The sequence below is a fragment of the Dermacentor andersoni genome, chromosome 6 (assembly GCF_023375885.2).
Source record: "Dermacentor andersoni chromosome 6, qqDerAnde1_hic_scaffold, whole genome shotgun sequence".
Classification (NCBI taxonomy): domain Eukaryota; kingdom Metazoa; phylum Arthropoda; class Arachnida; order Ixodida; family Ixodidae; genus Dermacentor; species Dermacentor andersoni.
The window spans coordinates 2,005,406-2,033,112 of NC_092819.1; the positions used below are offsets into that span (position 1 = coordinate 2,005,406).

At 45.6% G+C, this 27,707-nt stretch overlaps 2 protein-coding genes across 3 annotated transcripts; one reads left to right on the top strand and one right to left on the bottom strand.

Annotated features, from left to right (window-relative positions):
* The first annotated feature begins 7,109 nt into the window (after positions 1-7,109).
* Positions 7,110-8,709, top strand: LOC126521601 (uncharacterized). The gene is made up of 3 exons (XM_072288622.1): positions 7,110-7,257; positions 7,381-7,440; positions 7,557-8,709. The coding sequence occupies exons 1-3, from the start codon at positions 7,203-7,205 to the stop codon at positions 8,348-8,350; spliced, it is 909 nt and encodes a 302-aa protein (XP_072144723.1). The 5' UTR covers positions 7,110-7,202; the 3' UTR covers positions 8,351-8,709.
* A 345-nt stretch (positions 8,710-9,054) lies between these two features.
* LOC126521507 (uncharacterized) lies at positions 9,055-16,630 on the bottom strand. 2 transcript variants are annotated; one of them, XM_050170217.3, is made up of 5 exons: positions 16,597-16,630; positions 15,833-16,085; positions 14,537-14,708; positions 13,888-13,999; positions 9,055-13,087 (listed from the first exon to the last, which is right to left on the bottom strand). In XM_050170217.3, the coding sequence occupies exons 1-5, from the start codon at positions 16,628-16,630 to the stop codon at positions 12,258-12,260; spliced, it is 1,401 nt and encodes a 466-aa protein (XP_050026174.2). In that variant the 3' UTR covers positions 9,055-12,257. The 2 variants fall into 2 exon arrangements, 1 of the variants encoding a protein (XP_050026174.2); XR_011895067.1 differs by lacking the exons at positions 9,055-13,087; positions 13,888-13,999; positions 16,597-16,630 and having other exon boundaries at positions 14,623-14,708; positions 15,778-15,917.
* Positions 16,631-27,707: the final 11,077 nt, after the last annotated feature.

Sequence of the window (27,707 nt, forward strand, 5' to 3'; positions counted from 1 at the left end):
TTATGGATTAGGATTATGTTAGCGTTCTTCCAAGATTCCGGTACGCTCGAGGTTATGAGGCATTGCGTATACAGGGTGGCCAGTTTCTCTAGAACAATCTGACCACCATCCTTCAACAAATCTGCTGTTACCTGATCCTCCCCAGCTGCCTTCCCCCTTTGCATAGCTCCTAAGGCTTTCTTTACTTCTTCTGGCGTTACCTGTGGGATTTCGAATTCCTCTAGGCTATTCTCTCTTCCACTATCGTCGTGGGTGCCACTGGTACTGTATAAATCTCTATAGAACTCCTCAGCCACTTGAACTATCTCATCCATATTAGTAACGATATTGCCGGCTTTGTCTCTTAACGCACACATCTGATTCTTGCCTATTCCTAGTTTCTTCTTCACTGTTTTTAGGCTTCCTCCGTTCCTGAGAGCCTGTTCAATTCTATCCATATTATAGTTCCTGATGTCCGCTGTCTTACGCTTGTTGATTAACTTAGAAAGTTCTGCCAGTTCTATTCTAGCTGTAGGATTAGAGGCTTTCATACATTGGCGTTTCTTGATCAGATCTTTCGTCTCCTGCGATAGCTTACTGGTTTCCTGTCTAACGGCGTTACCACCGACTTCTATTGCGCCCTCCTTAATGATGCCCATGAGATTGTCGTTCATTGCTTCAACGCTAAGGTCCTCTTCCTGAGTTAAAGCCGAATACCTGTTCTGTAGTTTGATCCGGAATTCCTCTAGTTTCCCTCTTACCGCTAACTCATTGATTGGCTTCTTGTGTATCAGTTTCTTTCGTTCCCTCCTCAAGTCTAGGCTAATTCGAGTTCTTACCATCCTGTGGTCACTGCAGCGTACCTTGCCGAGCACGTCTACATCTTGAATGATGCCAGGGTTAGCGCAGAGTATGAAGTCTATTTCATTTCTAGTCTCGCTGTTCGGGCTCCTCCACGTCCACTTTCGGCTATCTCGCTTGTAGAAGAAGGTATTCATTATCCGCACATTATTCTGTTCCGCAAACTCTACTAATAACTCTCCCCTGCTATTCCTAGTGCCTATGCCATATTCCCCCACTGCCTTGTCTCCAGCCTGCTTCTTGCCTACCTTGGCATTGAAGTAGCCCATCAGTATGGTGTATTTTGTTTTGACTTTACCCATCACCGATTCCACGTCTTCATAGAAGCTTTCGACTTCCTGGTCATCATGACTAGATGTAGGGGCGTAGACCTGTACAACCTTCATTTTGTACCTCTTGTTAAGTTTCAGAACAAGACATGCCACCCTCTCGTTAATGCTATAGAGTTCCTGTATGTTACCAGCTATATTCTTATTAATCAGGAATCCGACTCCTAGTTCTCGCCTCTCCGCTAAGCCCCGGTAGCACAGGACGTGCCCGCTTCTGAGCACTGTATATGCTTCTTTTGGCCTCCTAACTTCACTGAGCCCTATTATATCCCATTTACTACCCTCTAATTCCTCCAATAACACTGCTAGACTCGCCTCACTAGATAGCGTTCTAACGTTAAACGTTGCCAGGTTCAGATTCCAATGGCGGCCTGTCCGGAGCCAGGTATTCTTAGCACCCTCTGCAGCGTCACAGATCTGACCGCCGCCGTGGTCAGTTGCTTCGCGGCTGCTGGGGACTGAGGGCCGGGGTTCGATTGTTGTATTCATATAGGAGGTTGTGGCCAAGTACTCCACCAGGGTGGCCAATCCTGCTCTGGTGAGAGAGTGCGTTACCGGTTCTGGTCACCGGGATCAGGCCGCACTCCAGGCCTGTTTGTGCAATTTTCTCAACACACGGTTTTTTTTTTTTTTTGTATTTTCCGGTGGAGAATTGCGCGGCACCGGGATTTGGATCACGGTCCTCTTGCACTGGAGACGGATACTCTACCGTCCCCGTAGGAGTTAAATTAAAAATTAATTTATGGGGTTTTACGTGACAAAACCACTTTCTGATTAGGCACGCCGTAGTGGAGGACTCCGAAAATTTCGACCACCTGGGGTTCTTTAACGTGCACCTAATTCTAAGTACACGGGTGTTTTCGCATTTCGCCCCCATCGAAATGCGGCCGCCGTGGTCGGGGTCCGATCCCGCGACCTCGTGCTCAGCAGTCTAACACCGTAACCACTGAGCAACCACGGCGGGTCCCGCAGGAGTTGTACGCCTCATTTAACCTGCAGTGGTGCCCTATTTGATCAGTCAAGATGGACCAACCTGAGCTCGGTTATACCGCATGGATGGCACTCGGCTAGAGAACCTGGTATTTATGACCTGCACATGTGAGGCCATACATATTTGAAGATGTATATCTTTCTTTTTCTTTTTTTTTTAGGAGGGTGCCCGTACAGCGATAAAATAAAGGAAAATACATTAAAAGAAAGAAAGAAAAGAAAGAAAAAGGGGCGAGAAAAAAGGAACATAACAGGTGATTTGAACTCGTGACCCTTCGATGTTGCCCGGAAAGATAGCTCAGCAGGTTGGTTCGTCAGGCCCCAGGCTACTTTCAAGCGCCACACCTCCTGCTCCGAGCCTCACACTTACGTGGAAGGAGACTCAGGTTGGAAGGCATACTTTCTAGGAAAAATGGCCGCTCGAGGAGAAGAGCGAACTCGAGCGGCTTTAGAGGCTAGGAAAGCTGCCTTAAAATATTTAGACTTGAGGGAAAGCTTCGTAAACAAACTATAACACGGCAATCAGCACTCGAATACGACGAGAGAAATTACTGAGACGTGGAAAATTCGCTTGAAAAAATATCTGGTTTGCGAGACAAATGCTTGTATGTATTGAACCTCTTAAAAGATGAGGGGGGAAATATGCGCTCACCGAGAGGGCATCTTCAGCACGGGACCACCCCAAGGCACCTTACAGAGATGTGGAGAGCTTCGCGGCCGGAACGAAGCATCCCCTCTCCGCCGGCCAAGAGGGGAAAACGCGCTTTCCGATCGCTCAAGGTTGCGCGGACAAAGCATAACTCTAGCGTCTAGGAAAAGCTTAACCAGGTGCGATGGCGGCACGCATAGCGTGGGAAGCTAGCCGCCAGAATAACTATACCAAGGACTGCTGCTGACGACGGCGAAATACCTTCGTGTAATTATAATAAGCCTAATAGGACTACTTTCGAAAGAAAAAAAAAGAAAAAAAAAAGGAAACGGCCCAGAGGGCTATGCTACGAGAGCTATGACTGATAGTTTTCTATATATATATATATATCTATATATATATATATATATATATATATATATATATATATATATATATATATGGGATCGCATGCGCGCGCTGTTGCTTTGTCTCTGCGTGTAGTGGTTAAGAGAGCCAGTTTAAGGGCGGAGAAGAAGAAAGGAAAGAAAATCAAAAACTGCAGCGCCGTGGTTTTAAAGCGCACCCGTGGTAGAGAAACGGAATGCGATATAAGCGTGCGTAGCCATGATACGCACACGACAAACTGCCTTAAAATATTTAGACTTGAGGGAAAGCTTCGGTAACAAACGATAGCACAGCAATCAGCACTCGAATATAATTATAGCCCTAATACTAATTGTAAATATGCATCTCATCTATGGGATCTAATGCGCGCGCTGTTGCTTTGTTCTTTGTGTAGTAGTTAAGAGAGCCAGTTTAAGGGCGGAGAAGAAGGAAGAAAAGGAAAGTCTCTGAAGCAAAATTACAGCGCCGTGGTTTTAAAGCGCACCCGTGGTAGAGAAATGGAAGGCGATATAAGCGTGCGTGGCCATGATACGCACACGACAAACTGCCTTAAAATATTTAGACTTGAGGGAAAGCTTCGTAAACAAACTATAACACGGCAATCAGCACTCGAATACGACGAGAGAAATTACTGAGACGTGGAAAATTCCCTTGAAAAAAATCTGGTTTGCGAGACAAATGCTTGTATGTATTGAACCTCTTAAAAGATGAGGGGGGAAATATGCGCTCACCGAGAGGGCATCTTCAGCACGGGACCACCCCAAGGCACCTTACAGAGATGTCTCACAGAGATGTCTCACAGAGGCACCTTACAGAGATGTCTCTCGTGCTCACACACGAATATCCCTTCCTAAATCCATGCTGGTTCGGGGAAAAGAAGTTATTGCGTTCAAGGTAATGCGCGATACCCGACGCGACGATGTGTTCACGGAGTTTGCATGCGATACAGGTTAGATATGTAGGGCGATAGTTACTGACATGATTTCTATCACCAGCTTTAAAAATGGGAATAACTTTAGCGATTTTCCAATCATCAGGTATTTCCCCGGTAGACAATGATTGCTCGAATATGTTACAGAGGATAACATTGGAATGATTTACGGTGTTCTCAAGGATTTTAGCATTTATGCCGTCAATGCCACAGCAAGTTGATAACTTGCGGTAATTAATTAAAGATGCAATTCCAGTAGCAGTCACGTTTATAGGTTCTATGTACTGATAGTGGACATCGGTTAGCTGTGGGATACTGGAATGGTTTTCTTGTGTAAAGACACATCTAAGGAAAGTGTTAAAAACAAACGGGCACTCTTGTTTACTTATGGGCGCCCCGACGTATTCTTGTAGTGAGATATGAGCATCCTTCTTTTTCGGTGACATGATCTTCCAGAATTTTGACGGGTTATTCTTGATAAGAGATAAGGAATGCAAACCCACAAGATTTCCAGTGGGGAGAAAACATTAACATGAAAATGTTCGATCTGTTTTTTTTTAATGGCGACTAGGACGCCACCACCCCAAGCTTCTATTGGTCCGATCATTCCGGTGAATGATATAATCCTTAGTGTCAAATGAAACTTCGTGATCAGCAACGTCTGAGTTAAGCCAAGTTTCTGTTAATAATAATATGTCAGTACCATTGCTTTCTAAGTGAGAGCACAGTTCAGTGCGCTTGGAGAGAATGCTACAAATATTAGTGAATGATACTTTAAGCTCCGATGATAGCCTGCAAGCATTTGAAGCTCGCGTACTAATTTCCCGTGGACGTGTCGCCGGGGCGCGGTTGCACTATCTGGAAGACTGTATCACAGTGTTTAAAGCAGAATCATACATGTGTACCTGTTTATCAATCCTCAACTTATCAACGTTAAGCTTGAATGGCCTCTTTTTAGATTTAGCATAGTCAAGAAGATTTTTTCTGGCAATGCGTATTTGAAGGGAAAAAGCCTCACGTACGGCAAAACCAGTTTCAAATCTTTCTTTTTTAGAGTAGAAGAAACATTACAAATAGACAATGTCACTGGATAGGGCAAATATATTTTACCTTTGCTTCTGCTGATTACATGTGCACGCGAAGCAAAAAGTTATTCTGCCTCGTTGCTTTCTTTTAAACTGCATGAAGGAATTATCACTGTGACACTGTGGTATTCGTACTAATATTGTATTACCAATTTCGCCTGTTATGCTTCTTTATAGCAGTGTTAAATGAGCAAACGAATCAATTAAATACAACTGTTATAATTTTCTTTAAACAAAAGTACACGGTTAGCCAACTTTCCTTAAATCAAATTTCTGATAACGTAAGTGAAAGCAGAGCCTACCAACTTTTCTAAAGCTTTCGTTTAACAAACTTTCTTCTAACAAAAGAAAAAACAGCGCCTACCAACTTTTTTAAACTTTTGTAACAAACTTTCTTCAAATGAAAGTACGAGCAGAGCCTACCAACTTTCTTTAAATTTTCTTTTAACTAATTTTCTTCAAACGAAAGTAAAAACGGAGCCTACCAACTTTCTTGTAACATGCGTTAATAGGAAGTAAAAGTACATAGGATGTTAATAAAGTTGACAGAAAGTTGCAAGAAATTCTAAAGAAAGTAAGGATGCATTTTTGTGAGGGATAGTCTACATTAGTTACACAATGAGTACGGTGGCTTGACAACGGCCGTATAATGACGATTGATTTACGACAGCATGATTACGATGAAATCTCGAAGGAAGGACGTCGATGGATCGACGGAGGCGTTATGACGACGACGGCAAGAAGACATTGGGTTGGCGTTTCTGAAGTGGTGATGATAGTAAAGCGACAGCGCGACAACCAAGTCACGATGACAATGGTTTGGAGAGGACTCTGTGACAACGATGACCGGACGACGATGGCACGACTAGAGTGAAATTATAAAGACGACAAAGGAAGAATCGGCCACGCGTCACGACGAGGGTGTGACAAAGATTACATTACGATGCCGCGAGGACGACGATGGCATGACAACAGTATGTAGGCAGTGGGATGAAGAATGCATGTCGACGATGACGTGACAAGAGTCGGATGGGGAAGCTGGAGTGACGACAACGGAACGACCATGAACGCATCAAAATGAAAGTGCGGATGCCTGAGGAGGACGGCACGGCTTTGATGCCGAAGTTCGGGTGACGAAGATGGAAAGACGGCATCATGACGAATGCATGGCCACGAAGGCGCATGATTAATGTGGGCCGAGCATGGCGGACTGGCATGAACATGGCTCCCTTCAGTGAAGGGGACGGGTTGGGGGGGCTTATATTAGGATGACGACCGTATAGAGAGCGCACACAAACACGCTCACATACATACATACACACATACATACATACATACATACATACATACATACATACATACATACATACATACATACATACATACATACATACATACATACATACATACATACATACGTACATTAATCGCTCTGACATCATTCGAAAAATTTGAGAATTGAATTGCCCCACAAAAGGCACTACTGGTAATAAAATAACTTCCAGCGCTTGTTGAATGGGTGCCGCAGTGCTATTAGCCCCGAGAACGAACATTGGCACCGCTGCAATCGCAGCGATGTGACGTCACGGCAAGGACTTGCCTGCTACGCCGCCGACGATCTCCTAGATCTGCACCACCCGCGCCCGCTTTTGTGCGATACGATGGTGACTTACTGCTCCGTTCCGCAACGTAAATCTCGCAAGGACGATGGTGTAAGTTTTCACTTCTATCCGAAGTCGACGAAGCTTAAGAAAGTTTGGTTAATAAAGTTTAGAATGGGCAAGCTGCCGTCAAAACACGCCGTCGTCTGCAGCAAGCACTTCAGAGAAGAGGATTTTGTATATCCCGCATACAAGACGCTAGGTAAGGACATTTCGGGTATGTAAGAGCGTATTCCCATACGCTCTTACAAGCTGCCACAGACATCTTCCATTTGCACTGACGCTGGAGAAAAATACCAAGAAGGCGCAGAGGAAAGCTCGAGCAGCGCGATGTTGGAACTTGATGCACCACTGGCTGAAGAGAGAGAACCAGTAGAGTGCGATGGTATGTTTATCCCTTAAGTAATACTAAATTTGATGTGCCAAATTTGTGTTGCATCGGGCACCCACGTCATTAACTGTGGTGTATAGTACTTTGCTCTTTTTAGTTGGTTTCATTTTATTTTAGATTTCCATCCTCCAGAAGCTCTGGCTGCGAGTCCAGGTGATTGCACTCCAATATCAGAAGGTATCCAGCAAACAGTGCAGCACTTTTACTGCTGTTCGTACTACTAATTAATACTTGAGACTGCTATAATTTATGTTAATTATTGTTACGCTCAATCTGTTCTTTCTTTTTTTCAGAGATAAGTGCCGAGGCTGAGGAGCTGTCTAAAGAAATTGGAATTCAGGCCGTATCTAGAAACAACCTATTTGCAAGAGAACAGCTTATCGCAATTGCAAAAGTGCCCGATGAGCATGGTCTTGTTGTCCTCACAGGCATAGGCTCTTTCGAGTTGTTCTACAGCATAACAGAACTTTACACAGAAATGCGGTTGCGTCAAGGAACGCGAAGCTTATCCTTAAGTGATGATGATGCTGTGCTCCTCACATACATGAAGCTGTATCATGACTTGACATTTTCTCTGTTGGCGGTGTTGTTTAATGTCCACCGTACAACTGTGTCGAACATTTTCAAGGATTCAGTTGTAATTCTAGCAAGCATTCTTGAGCATGCAATTTTCTGGCCAACGAAGACCGCAGTTGTGAACTGTCTCACAATGTATTTCAAAGAATACAAAGACACGAGGATGGTGTTTGACTGCACTGAAATAGAAATTGAGCGCCCAAAAGATCTAGTATCAAGGCTCCTCACATACAGCCACTATAAGCGCACGTACACTGCAAAGGTCCTGGTGAGTGAGACACCAGGAGGCTTAATTAGCTATGTAAGTCAGGCATATGGAGGGAAAGCATCTGACACATACATCAAAAAGGAGTGCAGAGTTTTTGACAAGCGTATCCCCCATGTTGACAGTGTGATGGTAGATAAAGGCTTCCTAATCGGTGAACTTTGCAAAGAAAAAAATATCAAAATGATCAGACCTCCATTCCTCATGAAAAAACAGCTCACTGCAGAGGAAGCTAGGAGAAACTAATCCAAAGCAAGCGCCCGAGTACATGTGGAGAGGGCCATTCAAAGGATGAAACTGTACCGCATTTTAAAAAATCGGTTTGATCTCGACTTTGTGCCATACATTGACAGCATATTCCAAATAATTGCTGGAACTGTGAATCTCTCAAGGCCATTGTTCAGTAACAACAAGTTCCTTTTCAACTGATAATTTCGGTGCGCGTATTTATCAGGTTAACTCTCTCCGAAGTAATTCTGCAGTGATTACTGGCTCTTACCAATTAGCTTTGTGAACTGCCAGGCAAAGTGTGATATTTAACAAATGTGATGAACGAATTGTCTAAAAATAAAGAAATCTATCCAAGGAGCCGCTCAAAGTGTGAAGTTTTTGTCAATGTGCACACTTACACAGTGGATAGTCTGTGTGGAAGGAAAATTTCTGGCTGTAACAAGTGTGGTGGTCATCAAACACCAAAAATGCACAAAATACCATCAGCAGTGTCCGTAGTTCTAGTTTGTATGATTTAGAGTAGTAAAAAAAAGCATTTCTTTTTTAAGAGAGCCATTCTGCACATGTTTTGTGGAGACTGTAGTTATTTAGGCTTATACAGGCACACACGGAAATGTCTGTCATACTGTATTGTTGTAGCAGTACATATGCACAGATAAGTACCAAAAGTGACCAGCTTTCAGGTTGTTCATTGAATTTGGCATAGTAAGTACTACTGCTAGCTTGTAAATATTTTTATTCCCTGCCAAGAACACGAAAGGAAGAGCAGGACCAATAACATGCGCTGTCAAACCTGTAAAAAAGACCTTGGGCAGTTACATTAATGGCAAAAAGCAGCACACTTGTTCATGTAAAAAAGACTGCATGGTATGGCACATTCTGGTAGCAACCTCTCCTTATGTTTTAAAGATACAATAATGCAGTGATCTTGTCAACAAAATGGGCAACGAGCTTGCAGAATGTGTACAACAAGATACTATACAGTAAACACCATCTAGCATGAACTGCCTTTCAGCCTTTGCTTCGTGGCATACTTTTCGATGTGCGAACACCTAATTTTTGTAGCTACTATAAAACTGCTTCAGGAGCTGAAGGCCTTTAAATGCAGTACTCATGGTGTATGCTTTGAAAAATAATATGCATGCAAGAATATTACTTTTACTTTTATTATTTTTTTAGTTTTATTTCAATACTGCCCACTACTGATAGGTTAGTAAAGCAAACTGGAAGAACAGATTTTGTGCTTCTTGTCAAGAAGCACCACCTTTATTTTTCCTGAGCACCAGAAATGCACGACTCTTGCATTTATTTCAATAATGCCAATCTAAGTTTGTACATTTTATGAGAAATGCAATGCGTAAAACAGTGTGCCTGCATTCTTCACTGTTGTCCTGTTTCATAATGCAGTTACATCACTACATATCACAGTAATGCTTGTCAGCATATCTTTGTTTTAGTATAACAGTTGGACAAAATAGGCGGCAATACATCAGAACTAGAAAATGTAGTGCTCCTGAAAATTGCATTCTTTCTTTACCACAATAACAGAAACCCTATATGTCACAGGAAACAAACGGCCCGAGTGCCAGAAGCAAGCCAAGCAATTGCCAAACCAGAAAGGAACTGTTCATGGAAACTGCTTTTCTGGTGTCATTCTGATATAATCCCTTACACTATCACAGTGGTGTTAAAGTGTGCAGCTAACTAAACATTTAACTGGGTGAGGCACTTGTTTGTCTTCACAACACAGCAATGCCAGTTAATGCCAATTACAAAACAAACAACAGCCAGAAACGAAACAAGTAAGACTACATATGCCTGCTGTCCTGTGCCACAGTTGTCTGGCTGCCCTAATATTAGTATTTCAGTAACAACCAAATGTACCACAAACATAACCACATGAGCAGCAGACAAAAAAATGAGAACATCTTTGTAACATGGTGCCTTTGCAATTATCATCCTTGTATCAATGGAAGCCCATGCGAGTTAACACGAAATGCACATACAGGCATGATGGATACCCACGTAGAAAGCTGGGCATGGAACATAAACCACAAGTGACTACTGTCATTCCCTGGGATGACTTTCTGATAACACAGTTATAGCATTCTAACATCACAGCTGCTTCACAAAACACAGTCAGCCAAAAATTTATTTACATGAGGCACTTGTTTGCCTTCACAACACAGTCGTGCTAGTTGCCATACCAACTATATCACAAAACAAACACCAGCCGAAAATGAACAAAAAAATTGATAACTACAGACGCCTACTGTAATGAGCAGCAGTTGTCTGGATACCATAGTATCACAACGTCAGCCAAATATCCCACAAACATGACCACATAAGCAGTAGACAAAAAATGAAAGCATCTTGAAAGCATCTTTGCACTTATCATTGTATCATTGGAAGCCCATGTGAGTTAACACGAAAGGTACATATAAGCATAATTGGATACCCACGTAGAAAGCTAGGCATGGACTATAAACCACAAGTGACTACTGTCATTCCCTGGGATGACTTTCTGATATCACAGTTATAGCATTCTCATATCACAATTGCTTCACAAAACACAAGTAAGCCAAAACTTTAATTGCATGAGGCACTTGTTCATCTTCACAACACAGTCGTGCTAGTTGCCATACCAACTATATCACAAAACAAACACCAGCCGAAAACGGAAAAAAAAATATTGAAAATTACAGACGCCTACTGTAGGCGTGCCTCATAATCAGAAAGTGGTTTTGGCATGTAAAACTCCATTTTTTACGCCTGCTGTAATGATCAGCAATTTTCTGGCTACCATAGTATCACAGTATCAGCCAAATATCCCACAGACATGACCACATAAGCAGTAGACAAAAGAATGAGAGCATCTAACACGGTGCCTTTGCACTTATCAGTGTATCAATGGAAGCCCATGTGAATTAACACAAAATGCAAATACAAGCATGATTGGATACCCTTGTAGAAAGCTGGGCATGGAACTTAAACCACAAATGACTACTGTTATTCCCGAGGATGAGTTTCAGACATCACAATTATATTTACGATATCACAGTCGCATCGCATAATGCAGTGACCCAAAAATTAAATGCATAGAATGCCACATAGACAAATGCATTGCCTGTGATTCCTAGTCTGTCATTCGAGTGCCTGTTATGGTTCAGGGTTGCATCACAAATTGCTCTAGCCACTGCACGACTCAGCTGCTTACACACAAATGTGTTTTAATAGTGACATAATGCCAATTTTTTTTTGTGCTACAGCATGCTACCGTGTTTGCATTTTCTTGCTCACTGTACAGAGGAGTCCACTGTTAAAGGAAACACTTTAGTGCACAGCATGTCCAGATTTTCCTTTCTAGAAGCAGTACAATCATCTAGATTTGGAGCAGATAAGTTATAGTTGTTAGCTCTCACCCCTTTCGACACACCTGTGAAGTGCACTAAGATTGCTTCCGCAGCCACATGCAGCTAGGTTGCCAGCCAAGCAAGGGCCGCACATTTCATTGTTCCCTTTAACAGTGGACTGCACTGAACATCAGTAAAAGCCCTCAAACTGCAGATGTCTCCAAACGTTCTAGGAGTGCTTTCTCTGATTGCACATACAATTTTTTTATGTATTTAGTTAACTTGGCAATGGCATTCTGTTGCTGAACATGAAGTTGCAGGTTCTTTCTCGGTTCTGTTCCTACTGGGAGAGCAAAAAATAAGCAAAATGCTTATATACCAAGCTTTAGTCACGTTGTAGCAAACCTAATATTGATGTAAAACGTCCCCCGACATCATCCCTAATAAGCCTTTTGTTACGTTGGAATGTTAAACCTCATATATCAGTCATTTGTGCCTTAAAAAGGCAGGCTGTAGTTTGGTTATGTGCAATGCATAAAAAATTGCATGTGCAACTGAAACAAGGCAGTTCATGTAAAAAGAACATGTGGCAGTATGTACTGCTCAAAGAAATAGGAAGATCCTTCAGCCAAATCGCTGAAATATGCCTCATCAAATAGCACTGGAATGCAAATATTATCTTCTTCCCTGACAAACACAAACAAATGTGCATGCTGAACTTCCGTGATGCCCATTTGTACCCGCACTTTGCAGAAATATGTGGTTGCACGCTTTAGGTTCTGAGTCAAAGCCTTTTCTTTGTTTTTCTCCATATTCTCTTCCAAGAATTTTTTCATGGATTCAGGGCATTTGATTTCCAGTTCCCGCTCAGCACAACAGTTGCACTTTACTAATCCATCTGGACTCGCACCCATGTAAGGACGGCCTTCCATAATGAAAAGTCTACACTGCCTCACAACGAAATTCTCCTGAGTGGCTCGCTGGCTTTGATGACATTTTCTTGCGCTGCCTTTGAGTGCACTGCCACGACACATTGTTGCTGTACGGACATTATTCTGCCGCATCACGTTCTTTAGCAAGGGTCTCAAATCATGTGGGCCCATCTTTGTCCTCAACGTCTTTACACGGGTAAATATGCTGTAGGCAATAGAAGCTGTGATCATGCCTACCCTGTGGCGCAACCACAGACTAGATTTTGCCTGATCTCGTGTTAAATTTTCGATCACTATGTCTTCGTGACTCTTGCTTTCCTGCAAGTGTTCAAGTAGCTCTTCTGTTGTCACTTCACCACTGATGCCAAGAAAACTTCTTAACCCCTTCAAAGAACCAATGAGTGTTAAGTCTCTGGGTGCTGGCTCAGAAGTGGAACATCTTGGTTCTATGGTTGGCTCCAACATGGCTTCTGTTGCGGAAATACATTTTTCCAGAAATAATGCGCAATTAACCTTCACTGTAGCATGAAGAAAATTGGTATGCACAAGAAATATGATGAAGCAGATAAAATCTTTTTTGTCTTGGATGCAAAGTACACAGATGCTTGGATAATTAATTGCTGTGGTAGTCATGACACCTACGTTTGAACAGCGGACACTGTTTAAAGGTTTCAAAGCAACATATGCTTAGCAGCAAATGTTTGTAGCTGGAGAAATGCCTTGAAGACACGTTGGAGTCTGTTCAAAAGAGTCGCAAGGTTTGGTTCAATAAACATCAAATTTTGCTAGATGTAGCTGCCTATAAAGGATATTGGAAGGCATGAGCCTTACTTACACCTCACACAGCCTCAGATGTGTGATTAAAAATGTGCTTAATATTTTTCAGGCTTAGCTAAACTCAGTGAACTGCCTAAAGCTTCACATAAATACAGCTGGCACATCTTAAAACTGGTTATTTGCTACTGTGGTTATTGATGACGTGCTTCTCTTTAATATAATTATGTTGCAACCACAACGAAACACTGCACACTGTCTGACTAAGCAATATGTTGCAGTGCAGCTCATTAGGCGTGTGTCATCGACTACATTGCAAATACTCAATATAGGAAAGACATGCAAAATTAAATTTTTGCAGTATTGGGACATGTTTGCGCACTGCATTACTGCCACTTGATAAGGAGATTATGCTGAGGGGCCAAGCAGCTGCTGCTGGCCAGTCCTCTATGAGACTCAGATTCGAAAAGCCAAACCAAATTTGAATGCATACTTAATTCAGTACCTCTGTCTAAGTGCATTTTTGCTGCAGATTGATAGCTGACATTCTCCAGAAGTCTTTCAAGTATGTTGCCTTCCAGCTGGGGAGCCTTGTTGATTTTTGCCTGGAAGATGTAGCAACAAGAGAAGCACCAATGTTATGTTTTAGATGAAAACTTCTTAGTTGTAAACACGGCACCCATTCGATAGTTGAGCATCTATCGTTAAGGTTTGTGCATTCATTTTCACACCTCTCAAACTTAATAGGCAAGCATAAAATTCATATTTTCGCGCCCTCAAAGAGTGCTGCATCCTACTTCTGTTTAGAATAAGAGATGTCAAGCATTCACCTAAGGTGTGCATATTGTTAACTATACTCAACAGCTAGCACTAATGACTTCATTCGTACTCTGTGCCTATGACAAAGGCATCTGTAAATAACATTTGCAGTACATAGTTTACAGTAAAGCTAGTGCGTTTGTTGAAGTCATGAAACTGTTCTTGCAGCTTAAGAAAATGCAAACAGCAAGGCTATCTACAAGAGCATTTTCACCAAACCAACATTGAAAGTAGAAATTGTGAGCTGCCTTTCATTTCAGCATTGGACTTGCTGTTTTCCCTCTCATTCCTCTCAATTTTAAAAGAATAATATATATACAAACCTTCTTTGCACATAGAAGGTCGACTATAGCTCTTGGCTCATACTTTTGTTTAACACGCTCTTTGTGCTCCTTGCCCCACTTCTGTGGCTGGTCAGTTGGCGAGAGCTTGTCGAAAGTCCTGGCAGCATTAATATGCAGCAGTACAGCTACAATGTGTTTACACTTGTATTTTCTGTAAAATAAAAATGGTTAGGATATATCAATTCCAAAGATATTAAACCTAACAAATTGGTCTTAGTCGTTAAGCATAATATTTTTCGATAAATAATGCCTAATTATAAATTCATTAAACTTGTTACCATGCATTAGAACAATGACTGATGAGAAGTTTCAGTCTGAAGGAATAATTTTTCTGCCAAGACTAATGCTCCTTGCAGCCTACAACAGGTGAGTCTTTAGTAAAAAGAGACACTTCAAAAACAGCTTCGCTGCAAAAAAAAGAAAGTTACTAGTTTAAATGGAACAGGAAAGCATTTAAAAACATGTTTATATAGGTAGTTTTCACCACATATACAAAAGAAAATTGGTGCTAGGCAAATATTTCTGCTAAATGGATGTGACTTGAATACTGCTTGGCTTGAATTATGCAATTGGAACATGTGCCCCAAAGTTAATAATTATGAAGAAAATTAGCGAATCATTGATGTTACCTAACCACGTTGCAATTTATCGTGCAAGTAATGCGCACCTTTCCAATAATACAGTTGATCTGACAGAATAGCGCAATCTGCCATGGAAGACATTAAACAGATTTGTTTGCAATAAAAGAAATCACCTAGGATATCTAAATATCAAACAAAACAGTGCCAAATACACAGTGCAACATGTGCTTTCGGATGTCAAATGGAAACTTAAGTATTAGGGCATAAGCATTCTTTGCGAGTACCCTAGTGCCGTCACGCGAAAAGTGTAATGCCTTTTGTGTGCTCAAAAATGCGTAATATGCAAAATTACGACATTTACTTAATCTAATAGTGTAAATGCAGATGGGTAGCTTTATAAGCGATAAAGAACAATTTAAAGCAAATAGAATAATACCCTAAGTATACAGGAGAGAGAGGGGGATATAAGGAAGGTAAGGATACAGGGATTCATGGAAAACGCACGGGGAAGCTTATGGTAAAGCTGGGCCAACTGAAATTTGACCAACTTAAAATTTGGGGGTAGGCCAACTTTAAATTTGCAAGAGAGCCAGCTTAAATTTGAGGGTGGGTCAACTAATGTTTAGGGGGTATGCTTACGCATACTTGGACAAGGTTTCTTCCCAGCAGCCGGCCAGTGACCGAGTAGTCATACCCTGCTTTGCACGAACAGCTGGCTCGATCTACCACCGCGTCGCAAACAGTAATCTTCACTTCATGAGGAGCACTGTTGATAGCAGTCGTTTGCAAGACGAACGCCAGAAAGTCGAAACGAGCGTTCTCAGCTGTTTCGACGGCGCACTCAAAGACGTGGCCCGCATAATAAACCTCCTCCACCTCAGTGAGGCACCGGCTCGTCTCGCACGCCTTGTCCACATACCGGTTGATGCTGCTCAGCGGTAATGCAACTGCGAACAAAAATAATTTACAAGTAGGTTATGTAAACTAATACATGTGACAGCGCGGCTGCTGCGGCGCTGCACGAATTGAGACGAGCGGCCAGCAGGAAAGAAACTCCAGCATTTACCACCTCAACTCGTTCGTGTACATAATCTGAAACGATAACAGCTAGCTATTACAAGGTAAACATGAAATTAAACAAGGTGCGTCAGTGAGCATACAAGAAAACTGACACAATAGCTAGGGTGGAATGTTCTATGGTGATCACTGTCGGGTGTCACTTTCGGTAGGTTTCGCGAGACTTGACAGCGCTCTTGGCACTGTGCTTAGATAGAAAGCTTGGCGAAGTGCCAAAGAAAACGCTGTCGGACACGTACGCGGACGCATGCGGAGAACTGTTGTGAAAGTGAATCCGAAAGCGATCGCCCGAGCACCGCTTTCCAAGCGTGCACGACGGAGCGCGTGCGTTTCTCGTTCGCGCATTGAGGACGATTGTACACACAAATGTTGTTTGCTTACCTGAAACACGATCCCTGCTGTTTTCGTCGTTCATCGGAAGCTTGCTGCAAGCAAAAAGCGAACGCAAACACCGTGCGGTGCGACGAAGCGGGCGCACGTTACTGGGCGGCTGCCGAAACTCGAGTCCTGGCCGTGACGTCATCTGAAGCTGCCGCCAGGCGGCGCCATTCCTCTTTCTCGGGGCTAATAGTTGACCTGCCAAGAGGAGCGAGCCCCTTCTTGAAAAACGGAAGGGGGACCGGGCCCGCCCCGGGCTCCCCTTGACTTTAAGCACTGGGCATGATGAGAGTCGGATAGAATTACGACGATGCAACGAACACGATGGCAGCTCGACCACAAGCAGAAGGTATTAGACAACTTAGGCCATCACAGCGGCGTAGAAGCCGTGACGAAGAGCAACACAGTCATCTAAGCTGGTAGACAACTTGAAAAACTGGGTGCACATAACAAGATAGATAGATGGATAGATGGATGGATGGATGGACGGACGGATGGACATGCTTGCTCAAAACGCTTGCAGTAGGTAATTATTAAAAAAACTAGGTGGACATTTTGTAAATTCTACCTTCTCTACTGTGTCGATTTCAACGGCACAGTGCCGCATATATAAGTGAACATCAGGAATGACGCACTGAATGACTGCGCTAAGCTGCCCAATTGCCTAGAACCTAATCGTATGATTTACCACACCCCACAACAATGTTCTTGCTCATTGGAAAATTCCTTGGCATAGTATGCATGGTATTTGAATATAGATGTCCATTTCAATAAACTTGAGTGTACATATATAATTATATAAACCTCAGGTATACATATTCGCGTCTAAATTTATACACCTCTGCTGCAACAACAAACACCGGAAATGTGAGGGACCTCTGTTGGGTATACTTTAGATACGAGAAACGAAGGTTGTCGTACACCTATCTATTGCATATCTCAATCGATGTCATCTTTGTGAATCAATGTAAAACACGCGCCGTTATATTAACATGTCACCGTATCCAGCTTTTCTGGACACGAGGGTTTAATTCGCGCGAGTGCCACCTTGTGGCGCAGCGACCTTAAACTTTTCAAACTTCCCGCAGTGACGCGGTGTTGACGTCAAAAAAACAAAAATAAAATAATTAAAAGCTGCCCCTGCACATTCAACTTCGCCACAATGCAAGGTGGCTTTGGCCCGGTCTTGGATCGTCTTTGCAGCTCTCACGTCACTCATTGAACCGTTTGCTTCAACGCTTCACAGTGGCAAATGAAATGCAATGTACAACGCACACAGCAGCCATACGGCGTCTAATTCTTTTTGGGAAACATTTTCATCTGTCAAAAACCCCACCACACCACGCTGTTCAACTTTTGGAGTGTCCATTATGTCACTCAACCATGTTCAACCCAGTGTATAAGAGCAATAAAGAACATTTATCTTCACCCCTGCATGTCACTTTTTTAAATGAGATGCCTATGTGCTATGCGCATGCCTCGCAAATAATGAACCGAACCATTATTGCGCGGGGCAGGTTGGCTCACTTTCATTTGACTCGCCTTCGATCATTAGAAATGCGAAGATACAATGGAATATACAAATGTTTGATAAAGGGCAAGAAAGTGTCACTGGAAATCTACGTATCTAAGAAAAAGTCACGATGTATGATGTGTCAAAACAAGGTAAAAAAGAAAACATGTGGCGCAACCGCAGTACCCCAGATCACAGCCTCTTCCCTCCAGTCCCCCGATGTATCGCGCGCGACGGAAAGGCCGCGCGCTTCCTCCCCGCTTTTCTCCCTTGCGCACACAAGAATGAGCCACCATCGGCTCACCCATGCCGCTCCGCCCCCTTGCGCTTTCACTCGCACATACAGCATGCGGCGCGCGGTCACGATGTTATCTCCCTTGGACTTTATTTATACGAAACATGTGGGCGACGACGACGGCAGGAATGCGTCTGGAGTCTCCATATAGCTGCTATTGCAGTAATACAATAAGAGTTTCCGGCAACTGAAGCGTCCCGTGGCCCATTAATTTCCGCAAAAGAAGTAACAAAATCGAACTTTCACCATGCGACAATTCGCTGCGCCGCAACAATGTCTTTTTTTTTTCTTTTGTGGGGCGGGGGCCGCCGAAATGAAATAACGCGAACGAAAGCATGTTGGCCACAGTCAAATGCCTACTTTGGGCACCTAATGTGGGTACTGAAGGAATATCGAAGAAAAGGTGAGACGCTTGGTCCACAGAGAAGCATACGCATACTGCTCGGTATCCTACACCGGTGAGGCAAGATTTTCCGGAGAGGTTACGCTCAAGTTAACGCGCTACAATCCGTCGAGTCCCCGCAGTGCTGGCGGTGAGCGACAATGCATTGTTTCTTTTTCTTGTTGCTAGCCAGAAAGCACCCAAAACTCTGCCAGGCGAAAATCCAGTCGGCCAGAGAAAAACGAATGCGCATCGAAGTGCGCCGCGCGGAGGTCGATGCAGCGCGAGAAAAACGTATGCGCCCTGGCTGGATCGGCAGCCCGCGGGTAGCAAAAACAAAAAAGAAAAAAAGAAAAAGGGGCTCAATGTGTCCTAGCGAATAAAAGTCCAAGTAGAAAAATAAATAAGAACCTAGTTACCTTTGCTGGCTTCAGTGTCTTGACATGGATGCTTTGGAGCAGGGGAAAAAAATGTTGATATTCTTTTCTGTGACATGACGGCACAAATGAACCACCACAAGCTTCGTCTCATCGGACCTCGCTGCGTGCTTTGTCAACTTGTCTGACAGTGTGTTGATTTGGTCTGTTTCTTTGTATGGTCCCATGTACGACTTTAGAAAAGTCAATGCACCTTTGGCGTCAAGTGTTTATAACAGTATTACACCCGCAATTTTCCGGAATTGAAAATCTAAAGCACGACTTTGGAAATGTCAGTGCACCTTTCACATCAAAAGGTTATGAGAACTTTATACCCATAGAGTTTCAGAATCCAAGCGCTCCGTAGATTCCGCGGCCTCCGCGAGATGCCGAGACGGGCCCGCTCGCCGTCAAAACGCCCTTGAAACTTTGTGCTCGGTGGGGCTCCTTGCGTTACGATATGTGACTCCCGATGCATAGGCCTTGCCGCGAAATCCAGCCCGATTTCGCAATGTTCCCGCTAAAATGTCTTTTCGAGTGTGAAAAGGACATTCTAGACAAAATCTAGCATGATTTGGGGCTCCGGGAGTTGTTTAGGTCGGCGGCGCATGACTGCACGAAAAAATTTCGGGGGGAGGGGGGCTGAAGCCCCATAAGCCTCCCCCCCCCCTGGCTACGCCCCTGACCACAATGACACAGTAGGCTTCCAGAATGAAGCCGGTCTAACCGCTAACCAGTTTTTAGAACTTTTAAAGTGTTACGTGTCTTCAACGTTTGCTGCTTGGCGTGAATCAACGTTTTTACAAAGCGAAGGCGTATGCATTGGTTTTTGCCTCGCGCCTCTCCTAAGCGACCTAGTTCTCGCCCATTAAGATAGGATTCTCGGCACTAGCTTGAAAGGATCAGAGATTGCAAAAGTGTTTAGGTACGTCGATGCTTATCTAGTGTTTCTAGAATGTGACAATGCATGCTTGGTTTCTGTCACGTCTGTTTCTTGCTCATTTTTTCGCGAGTGCCTCCAACCTCTTATTTTGTCAAGTGAAGCGTCTGCTAACCGTTCCATTAGGTATTTAGATTTTGCGCTTGTTTTCTCAAACATTCATGTGTGTTGGTGCTATGAGCCCCGAGGGAAGAAAGCCATTCGAACATTTTCATCAGGCAACAAATTCAGACAGACTTCTGTGCGACGACGAAATTCAACGACACGTCACCAGAATACGCCGATGTCGACAGACACCTGTTACACCTTTGGGAGGCTGGCCACTGCCTGCGAAAACGTGGAAAAAGCAGAAACACAATAGCAAGCTCAGGCAACGGAGAGCCGCCATTACAGCCCAGGCGGAAAGTTACGGAACCGAACTAACGCGAAACAATTGGACGAACCTACGCAATCAAATGCAGGGTGGTACCTTGGGCACCACCAAAACGTGGATACTGCTTAGAAATCTCATCGACCCCAATCAAAGAAAACCAATGAGGAGAAAAGCCCTTCAAACGATCTGGAGACAGAGACCTGGGCATGACGGGGCCATAATAGAACATCTAGAAGACACTTACATAGGTACAGGCCCCGCACCAGCTTACATAGATTATCCGCATGCGGAGCCTTCGGAATTAGACAAAGACGTCACACAACACGAAGTCAGAGCGGCACTGCATCCAATAGTACGCAACAGCGCCCCGGGAGCTGACGGAATACAGTACCGCCTTTGATAAAAATCGCGACGACAGATCGATAAAAGAAATAACAGATTACTTTCAATACCACTCGCTGGAGGGCACGCTGCCGCTAGAATGGCGGTATGCCGATCCATAGGGTCACCAACCGCCGTCACGGCCTAAAAGAATCCGACGGCACGTCCATCATACAGGCCTTAATCGTTAAGCCCCATTACCTATCACGCAGCTTACCACCGACCCACCAAAAAACAAACAAACCAGCTAAGACGTCCTCATACGCACAGCGGTGAAAACGGCGAGAGGCCTTCCTATATACACCTCAACATTCGAACCACTAAAGCTTGGTTTGCCGAATTAATTGAAGTTCGGAAAGTCAATCAGATCGAATGACTGATACGTACATCGACTGGAAGGCCCGTACTCATACAAGTACGGTACGCAACATCAGAGTTTGCCCCGCGCGAGCCCCTGAGAATCGCAGGAAACATCAAAGAAAACATTACAGTTGCCCCCATACCTCGGAATATGCACCCCGAACACCGTAAAGGCAGGCGCACTGCACGTGCAATGGCGTGGCACTGAGCATACGGCAACGACACCTTCTCTGTACAGACGTCGCGTGCCACGCCGACGCTGGTGGCCGACTGGAGGGACGAAACAGTATTATCAGCCACAATACGGGCCGACAACTGCACGGAGGCGGAATAATGTGCCATAGCTCTCGCCACCAGCGCTCAACTCCCAGATAATATATATTCTTACAGATTCCCAGCAAGCATGTCGAAACACAAGGCCGCATTTCCCCGATGGCTCATAAGTTGCTACACAAGAACCTGCACATCCCACTGGTTCACCTGGTTTGGACACCTCGTCTCTCGCTGGCAATGAGCGCGTTCATGCGGCAGCGCGAGGCCTCATCCTCCGGGCGCCGGTGTAAAGCCAACCCAGACAAGGTGGAAAATATGACACTTACATACACGCGTGTGCTACAACACTACAGACTATCCCGTACAACGTTCCCTCCATCACACGTGAAACTAAATCGTGCAGATGCAGCTACTTGGCTCCAGCTCTAAACTAATAAGTTCCCCAGCCTTGCTCTCCGCCACACTTTTTACCCTACCCAGTATCTCTACAAATGTCCTTTCTGTGGAGGCAGTGGCGTAGCTAGGTCGTCTGGCACCCGGGGCCCATAGGTCTTCTGTCACCCCCCTATGATGTAGTCGAGGAAGGCGAGGATATCGACAATTTCCGGGTTTCAGCTCCAGTACAGCCACCTTCGATACCGCGCACGTTCCCCGGGTCCCCCTCTCCTTCGCTTTCTTTCCCAGAGATCGCGAATGCAGCAAATATACACGCTGTTTTTCCTGCGCCAAATAACACAGGGTGCTGCAGTGATAACGTGTGATAAGCCCATGTGCACATCTTCTGTCATACTGTAAGGCTTGGCAGCCAATACAAATGCGGCATCGTGGAAAATATGGCTCACGTCACAAGTAACAAAAGATATATTTATAATAAAGTTTCAATTGCCAATTTTAGCGGCAATATTGCATTTGCAAAATTGAAGCCTGACATTCATATCTTGCCCAACAACAACTTCACAAAAATCGTCGTAGGTACTATGGCACGCTGTATTTTGTCTGTGGGCAGCCCTGAACGAAAATGAAAATTAAATTGTTTGTCAGTGACGCTGATCTCCCAACCCTATTAGAAAATGCTACCTGCCTCCCCGCTGCGCGGGCGTCATTCTATGACAATTACGAGTTCTCTCCATTCTGATCAATGAAGGCTTGTTTTCATTTGCTGCTATACGGACAAACGTCATTATCCGAGCTGCTGTACCACCGCAAGATTGGGAACAGAATAGAACATGCTTCGCGTCGATTCTTGGTGTCACCATAAAAAAAGAAAGAAAAGGCCGCGATGAAGCCCGTGCCAGCCAAAGCTTGCACTACTGTTGGTCTGCACTCGCAATGGAGAGGATTAAGGGATTAACGTCACTGGTCCACTATTTGATATTTCTTTGGCTGCTGCCATATACTGGGCGCCGTCCACAGTGCCAAAAAACTAGGTTGTAGCACCCAAAACGATTTTGTTTAAGAAGTTTTTGTTGAGTTAATAATATGACTTTGAGTCCTCAATTCTCGAATCGAAGTGCTTCCTCTATAAGTGCTAATTACGGGATTATTAAGGATATGGTTATTACTTCTCTGCCACATTTTTCGCGCTACCGAGTTCATAGTAATCACAAAAAGACATAACTTCATAGAATCTCGATCGGGAAATATCCTTACTGTACTGAAGAAGAATTAGCAGTAGGCACTGCTTAGAGAAATACGGCGACGACGAGTGCTTGGAAGCCTTGTGCCTGTGTCGCCGGAGCTCTGTGTCCTCTCGCTGCGGTGCTCTGCTATCTGAGCGTTTTAGCAATCGAACTATAACGCCTCTTGACAGTTGGTGGACGTGCCCTTCCCAAACCTGGAACTCCGCAGCCAGACGCTTCCTACCGTTTCTTCCATGCCTCAGGACGCCGCGCAGCCCGATCCTCCCCTGGCATCGCCTGTCGTCTGCTCCGGTGCTCTACGCCAACGAGATCCTCCGGTCTTCAGCGGCAACGACGACCATGACGTGGAGGATTGGCTGTCGTCATACGATCGCGTGAGTGCGCATAACAAATGGGATGACAAAGCTAAACTGACTAACGTCATCTTCTATCTTTCTGGAGTCGCTAATCTCTGGTTCCGGAATCATGAATCCAACCTCTCCACCTGGACAGCATTTACCCATTCTTTCAAAGAAGTCTTCGGTCACCCTGCTGTGCGCAAGCTTCGCGCAGAACACCGCTTGCATAGTCGCGCTCAGCAAACGGGTGAAAACTTCACAAGCTACATTGAGGACTTGGTTGACCTTTGCCGGCGCATTAATCCCGCCATGGCCGACTCTGAAAAGATCAAGAATGTCATGAAGGGCATAGAGGATGACGCCTTCCAAGTGCTCTTGGCGAAAAATCGTCAAACGATTGACGATGTCATTACACTGTGCCAGAGCTACGATGAGCTCCGCAAACAACGCCTTACTACGCGCCGAGCTGCCGCGCCCGACGACACGATTTCGGCTTTAACTGGCACTTCCAGTGCTGCTCCCGCCCACTCTTCGTTCCTCGACCAAATCAAGCAATTCATTCGCGAAGAAGTCGCGCGCCAACTGTCACTGCTGCCTGCTACCCAGTCGTCTGAGTCCTCTTTGTCACCGGAACTGCGACGCGTCATCCACGAACAAGTCAGCGACGCACTACCTCTCGCTAATCAGCCACCCTCAGCGCCGGTTCCGCTCACGTGCGCTGCCGTCGTCGCCAGGCCAATACCACCGCCTGAAGTTTCACATTACACCCCCACAAGCGGCTTCTACGCCTCGCCTTCTCCAGCTGCGAACTACTTGCCCAGAAGCGGCTTCTGCGCGCCTCCGCAGCCCCTACGCCCAGCTCAAGACAGTGCACCGCTACCTGGGCCCTCTATTAATAATCCGTGGCGTACCCAAGACAACCGGCCGATCTGCTTTGCGTGTGGCTTTGTTGGCCACGTGGCACGGTTCTGCCGCCGGCGGGGTTGGTATCCTCCTGATACTGCGAGATGTCAAGGGAATACTACTGACTCCCAGTCCCGCTATTCGCCACCAGTTCCGCACTTCGCTCCTTCATCTCCTGTTCCCCGAAGCTTCAACACACGTCGGTCTCCATCTCCCCGTCGACGTTCCCTCTCCCCCATCGTCCGCCGCCCTCCAGCTGTGGAGGAAAACTAAAAGGCGCAGTTCCAGAGGCAAGAACTGCGATCTCTTCGAACTGCTCAAGCCCTCGTTTATTGCCTACGAACATCATTGAAGTTTTTGCCGAAGGTGTCGCCGTTCACGCGCTTGTCGACACGGGTGCCGCAGTGTCCGTGATTGCCGACCAGCTTCGCCGTACGCTCCAAAAAGTCGCGACGCCGTTTTCTGTCATTTCGCTACTTACAGCAATCGGTGAGCCAATTGAGCCCTTAGGAACATGTACCGTCCGTGTCGCCATACAAGACAGTCTACACCACATTGAGTTCGTTGTTCTTTCCCGCTGCTCTCATGCCATCATTCTAGGATGGGACTTCCTCTCATCTCATCACGCTGTTATTGATCGTGCCCGTGCGGAACTTGCGCTGACTTCATTTTGCGGCAGTCCTTCTGAAGATTTGCCTCCACCTTCTGCTCGGGTGTTCGTCACCACCGACGCTGATATCCCTCCTTTCTCTGCCGCCCTTATACCCGTTCCCTGTGCTGCTTTCTGCGATTCCACAGTTCTTTTCACGCCATCTCAACTTGCTGCACGCCGTCATCCCTTCTTGCTTCCCTTTGCTCTCCTTCCCTTTCGCCACGGATCCAGCGCACTATACGTTTCGAATCCGTTTTCGTGTCCATCAAGCTTACATCGTGGCGAGTGCCTTGGCTTTGCTGACGAATTCGACACGAGCTCTGTGTACGACGTGCCTGATGACTCGACTCCTCTTCACGTTGACGCTATGGCTCTCCCTGCCTCTGCGCCTGCGCCTGCATGTGACCGAACATTTGCTCCATTTATTGATCCTAACCTCACTCCGAGTCAGCGCACGCAGATCGTTGACCTCCTTAACCAATTTCAAACTTCATTCGACCTCCAAAAACAATGTTTAGGACGTACCTCTACAGTCGTTCATCACATCGACACCGGCAGCCACGTACCGCTACGCCAACGTCCATACCGTGTGTCCGCGACGGAGCGCCGCGTCATCGATGAGCACGTAGGAGACATGCTTCGACGCGGTGTCATACAGCCATCACACAGTCCCTGGGCTTCCCCGGTAGTGCTGGTCAAAAAGAAAGATGGGACTATTCGTTTTTGTGTGGACTATCGGCGTCTAGATAAGATAACCTGGAAAGATGTCTATCCTCTTCCCCGTATCGACGACGCACTGGACTGCCTCCAAGGCGCTGAATTCTTTTCGTCCTTAGACTTACGATCCGGTTATTGGCAGGTCCCCGTGACTGACGCAGACCGCCCTAAAACAGCATTTGTTACGCCTGATGGCCTATATGAATTTACCGTGATGCCCTTTGGCCTCTGTAATGCGCCTGCAACATTTGAAAGAATGATGGATAACATCCTCCGGGGCCTCAAATGGCAGACATGCTTTTGTTATCTCGATGACATTGTCATCTTTTCCCCAGACTTTTCTTCTCACCTGTTCCAACTCAAATGCGTGCTCACCTGCCTTGCCGATGCTGGACTCCAGCTCAACTTAAAGAAGTGTCGCTTCGCCGCCCGGCAGCTAGTCATCCTTGGCCACGTTGTTTCGAAGGATGCTGTGCTCCCAGATCCAACCAAACTCCAAGCCGTTGCCGAATTCCCACGACCAAAGACCACAAAAGAACTCCGCAGCTTCATCGGATTATGCTCCTATTTTCGTCGTTTCATCCGCAACTTCGCTACCATAATAGCGCATTTGACGCAGCTTCTCGCGGGTAACCACGACCTCTTGGCCTGGCCGCCAGTTTGCGATGCCGCATTCACGACGCTGCGCCGTCTTCTAACCTCACCCCCCATACTCCGACATTTTGACCCAAGCGCACCGACAGAAATACACACGGATACCAGTGGCGTCGGCATTGGCGCTGTTCTTGCACAACGAAAGACTGGCTTTGATGAATACGTTGTTGCCTTCGATAGCCGCGCACTCACAAAAGCGGAAGCAAACTATTCCGTTACAGAAAAAGAATGTCTGGCTATCATTTAGGCCATAACTAAGTTTCGTCCTTACCTCTACGGCCGCCGGTTCGACGTCATCACGGACCACCATGCGCTCTGCTGGCTGTCGTCCTTGAAAGATCCCTCAGGCCGCCTCGCTCGATGGGCGCTTCGCCTCCAAGAGTATGATATTCGAGTGCTGTACCGCTCTGGCCGCAAACACTCGGACGCGGATGCCTTGTCTCGCTCCCCAGTGTCAGGCCAGCCCAATCATCAGAAAGTACAAATATGCGAGTCCTCCCTCACCGCCACGGATATGCTTTCGGAGCAGCAGAAGGATCCATGGATTGTTGCCATGCTGGCTTTTCTGTCAGACCCATCAGGGCCTTCTACTGGCCGTGCATTGCGTCGCCAAGCACACGACTTTGCTCTTCGTGACGGACTCCTATACCGCCGTAACTACCTCTCGGATGGGCGCAAATGGTTACTCGCCGTTCCTCGGCATCTACGTTCAGATATATGTGCAGCGTTTCACGACGACCCGCAATGCGCACATGCAGGAGTACTCAAAACATACGCGCGCCTGCGAATTCGTTATTACTGGCGCGGGATGTACCGATTCATCCGCCAATATTTCCGCTCCTGCCTCGCTTGCCAACGCCGCAAGAATACCCCTCATGCCTTAGCTGCTCCACTGCAACCATTGCCTTGTCCAGGACGGGCCTTTGACAGGGTCGGAGTTGATCTTTGTGGGCCCCTTCCGAGCACTTCAGATGGCAACCGCTGGGTAATAGTGGCGATTGACCATCTCACACGCTACGCCGAAACTTCGCCTCTGCCCAACGCATCTGCGCGGGATGTTGCCTGGTTCCTTCAGCGTAACATCATACTTCGCCATGGAGCCCCCAGAGAGTTGCTGAGCGATAGAGGCCGCGTTTTTCTGTCTGATGTTATAGAAGCCTTGCTCAAGGAATGCAACGTAATTCACCGTACCTCTACTGCATACCACCCGCAAACCAATGGCATGACTGAGCGCTTTAACCGCACTCTTGGCGATATGTTAGCCATGTACGTCGCAT

Excerpts from the sequence above, each read along its gene's own strand:
- LOC126521601 (XM_072288622.1), top strand. The coding sequence starts at position 7,203 with ATGTTGGAACTTGATGCACCACTGGCTGAAGAGAGAGAACCAGTAGAG. Across the intron at positions 7,258-7,380 it reads AGAACCAGTAGAGTGCGATG|ATTTCCATCCTCCAGAAGCT; the intron begins GTATGTTTATCC and ends ATTTTATTTTAG. Across the intron at positions 7,441-7,556 it reads TTGCACTCCAATATCAGAAG|AGATAAGTGCCGAGGCTGAG; the intron begins GTATCCAGCAAA and ends TCTTTTTTTCAG.
- LOC126521507 (XM_050170217.3), bottom strand. The coding sequence starts at position 16,630 with ATGAACGACGAAAACAGCAGGGATCGTGTTTCAG. Across the intron at positions 14,709-15,832 it reads AGCTGTTCGTGCAAAGCAGG|AAAATACAAGTGTAAACACA; the intron begins GTATGACTACTC and ends TTTATTTTACAG. Across the intron at positions 13,088-13,887 it reads AGACAGAGGTACTGAATTAA|CCATGTTGGAGCCAACCATA; the intron begins GTATGCATTCAA and ends CCGCAACAGAAG.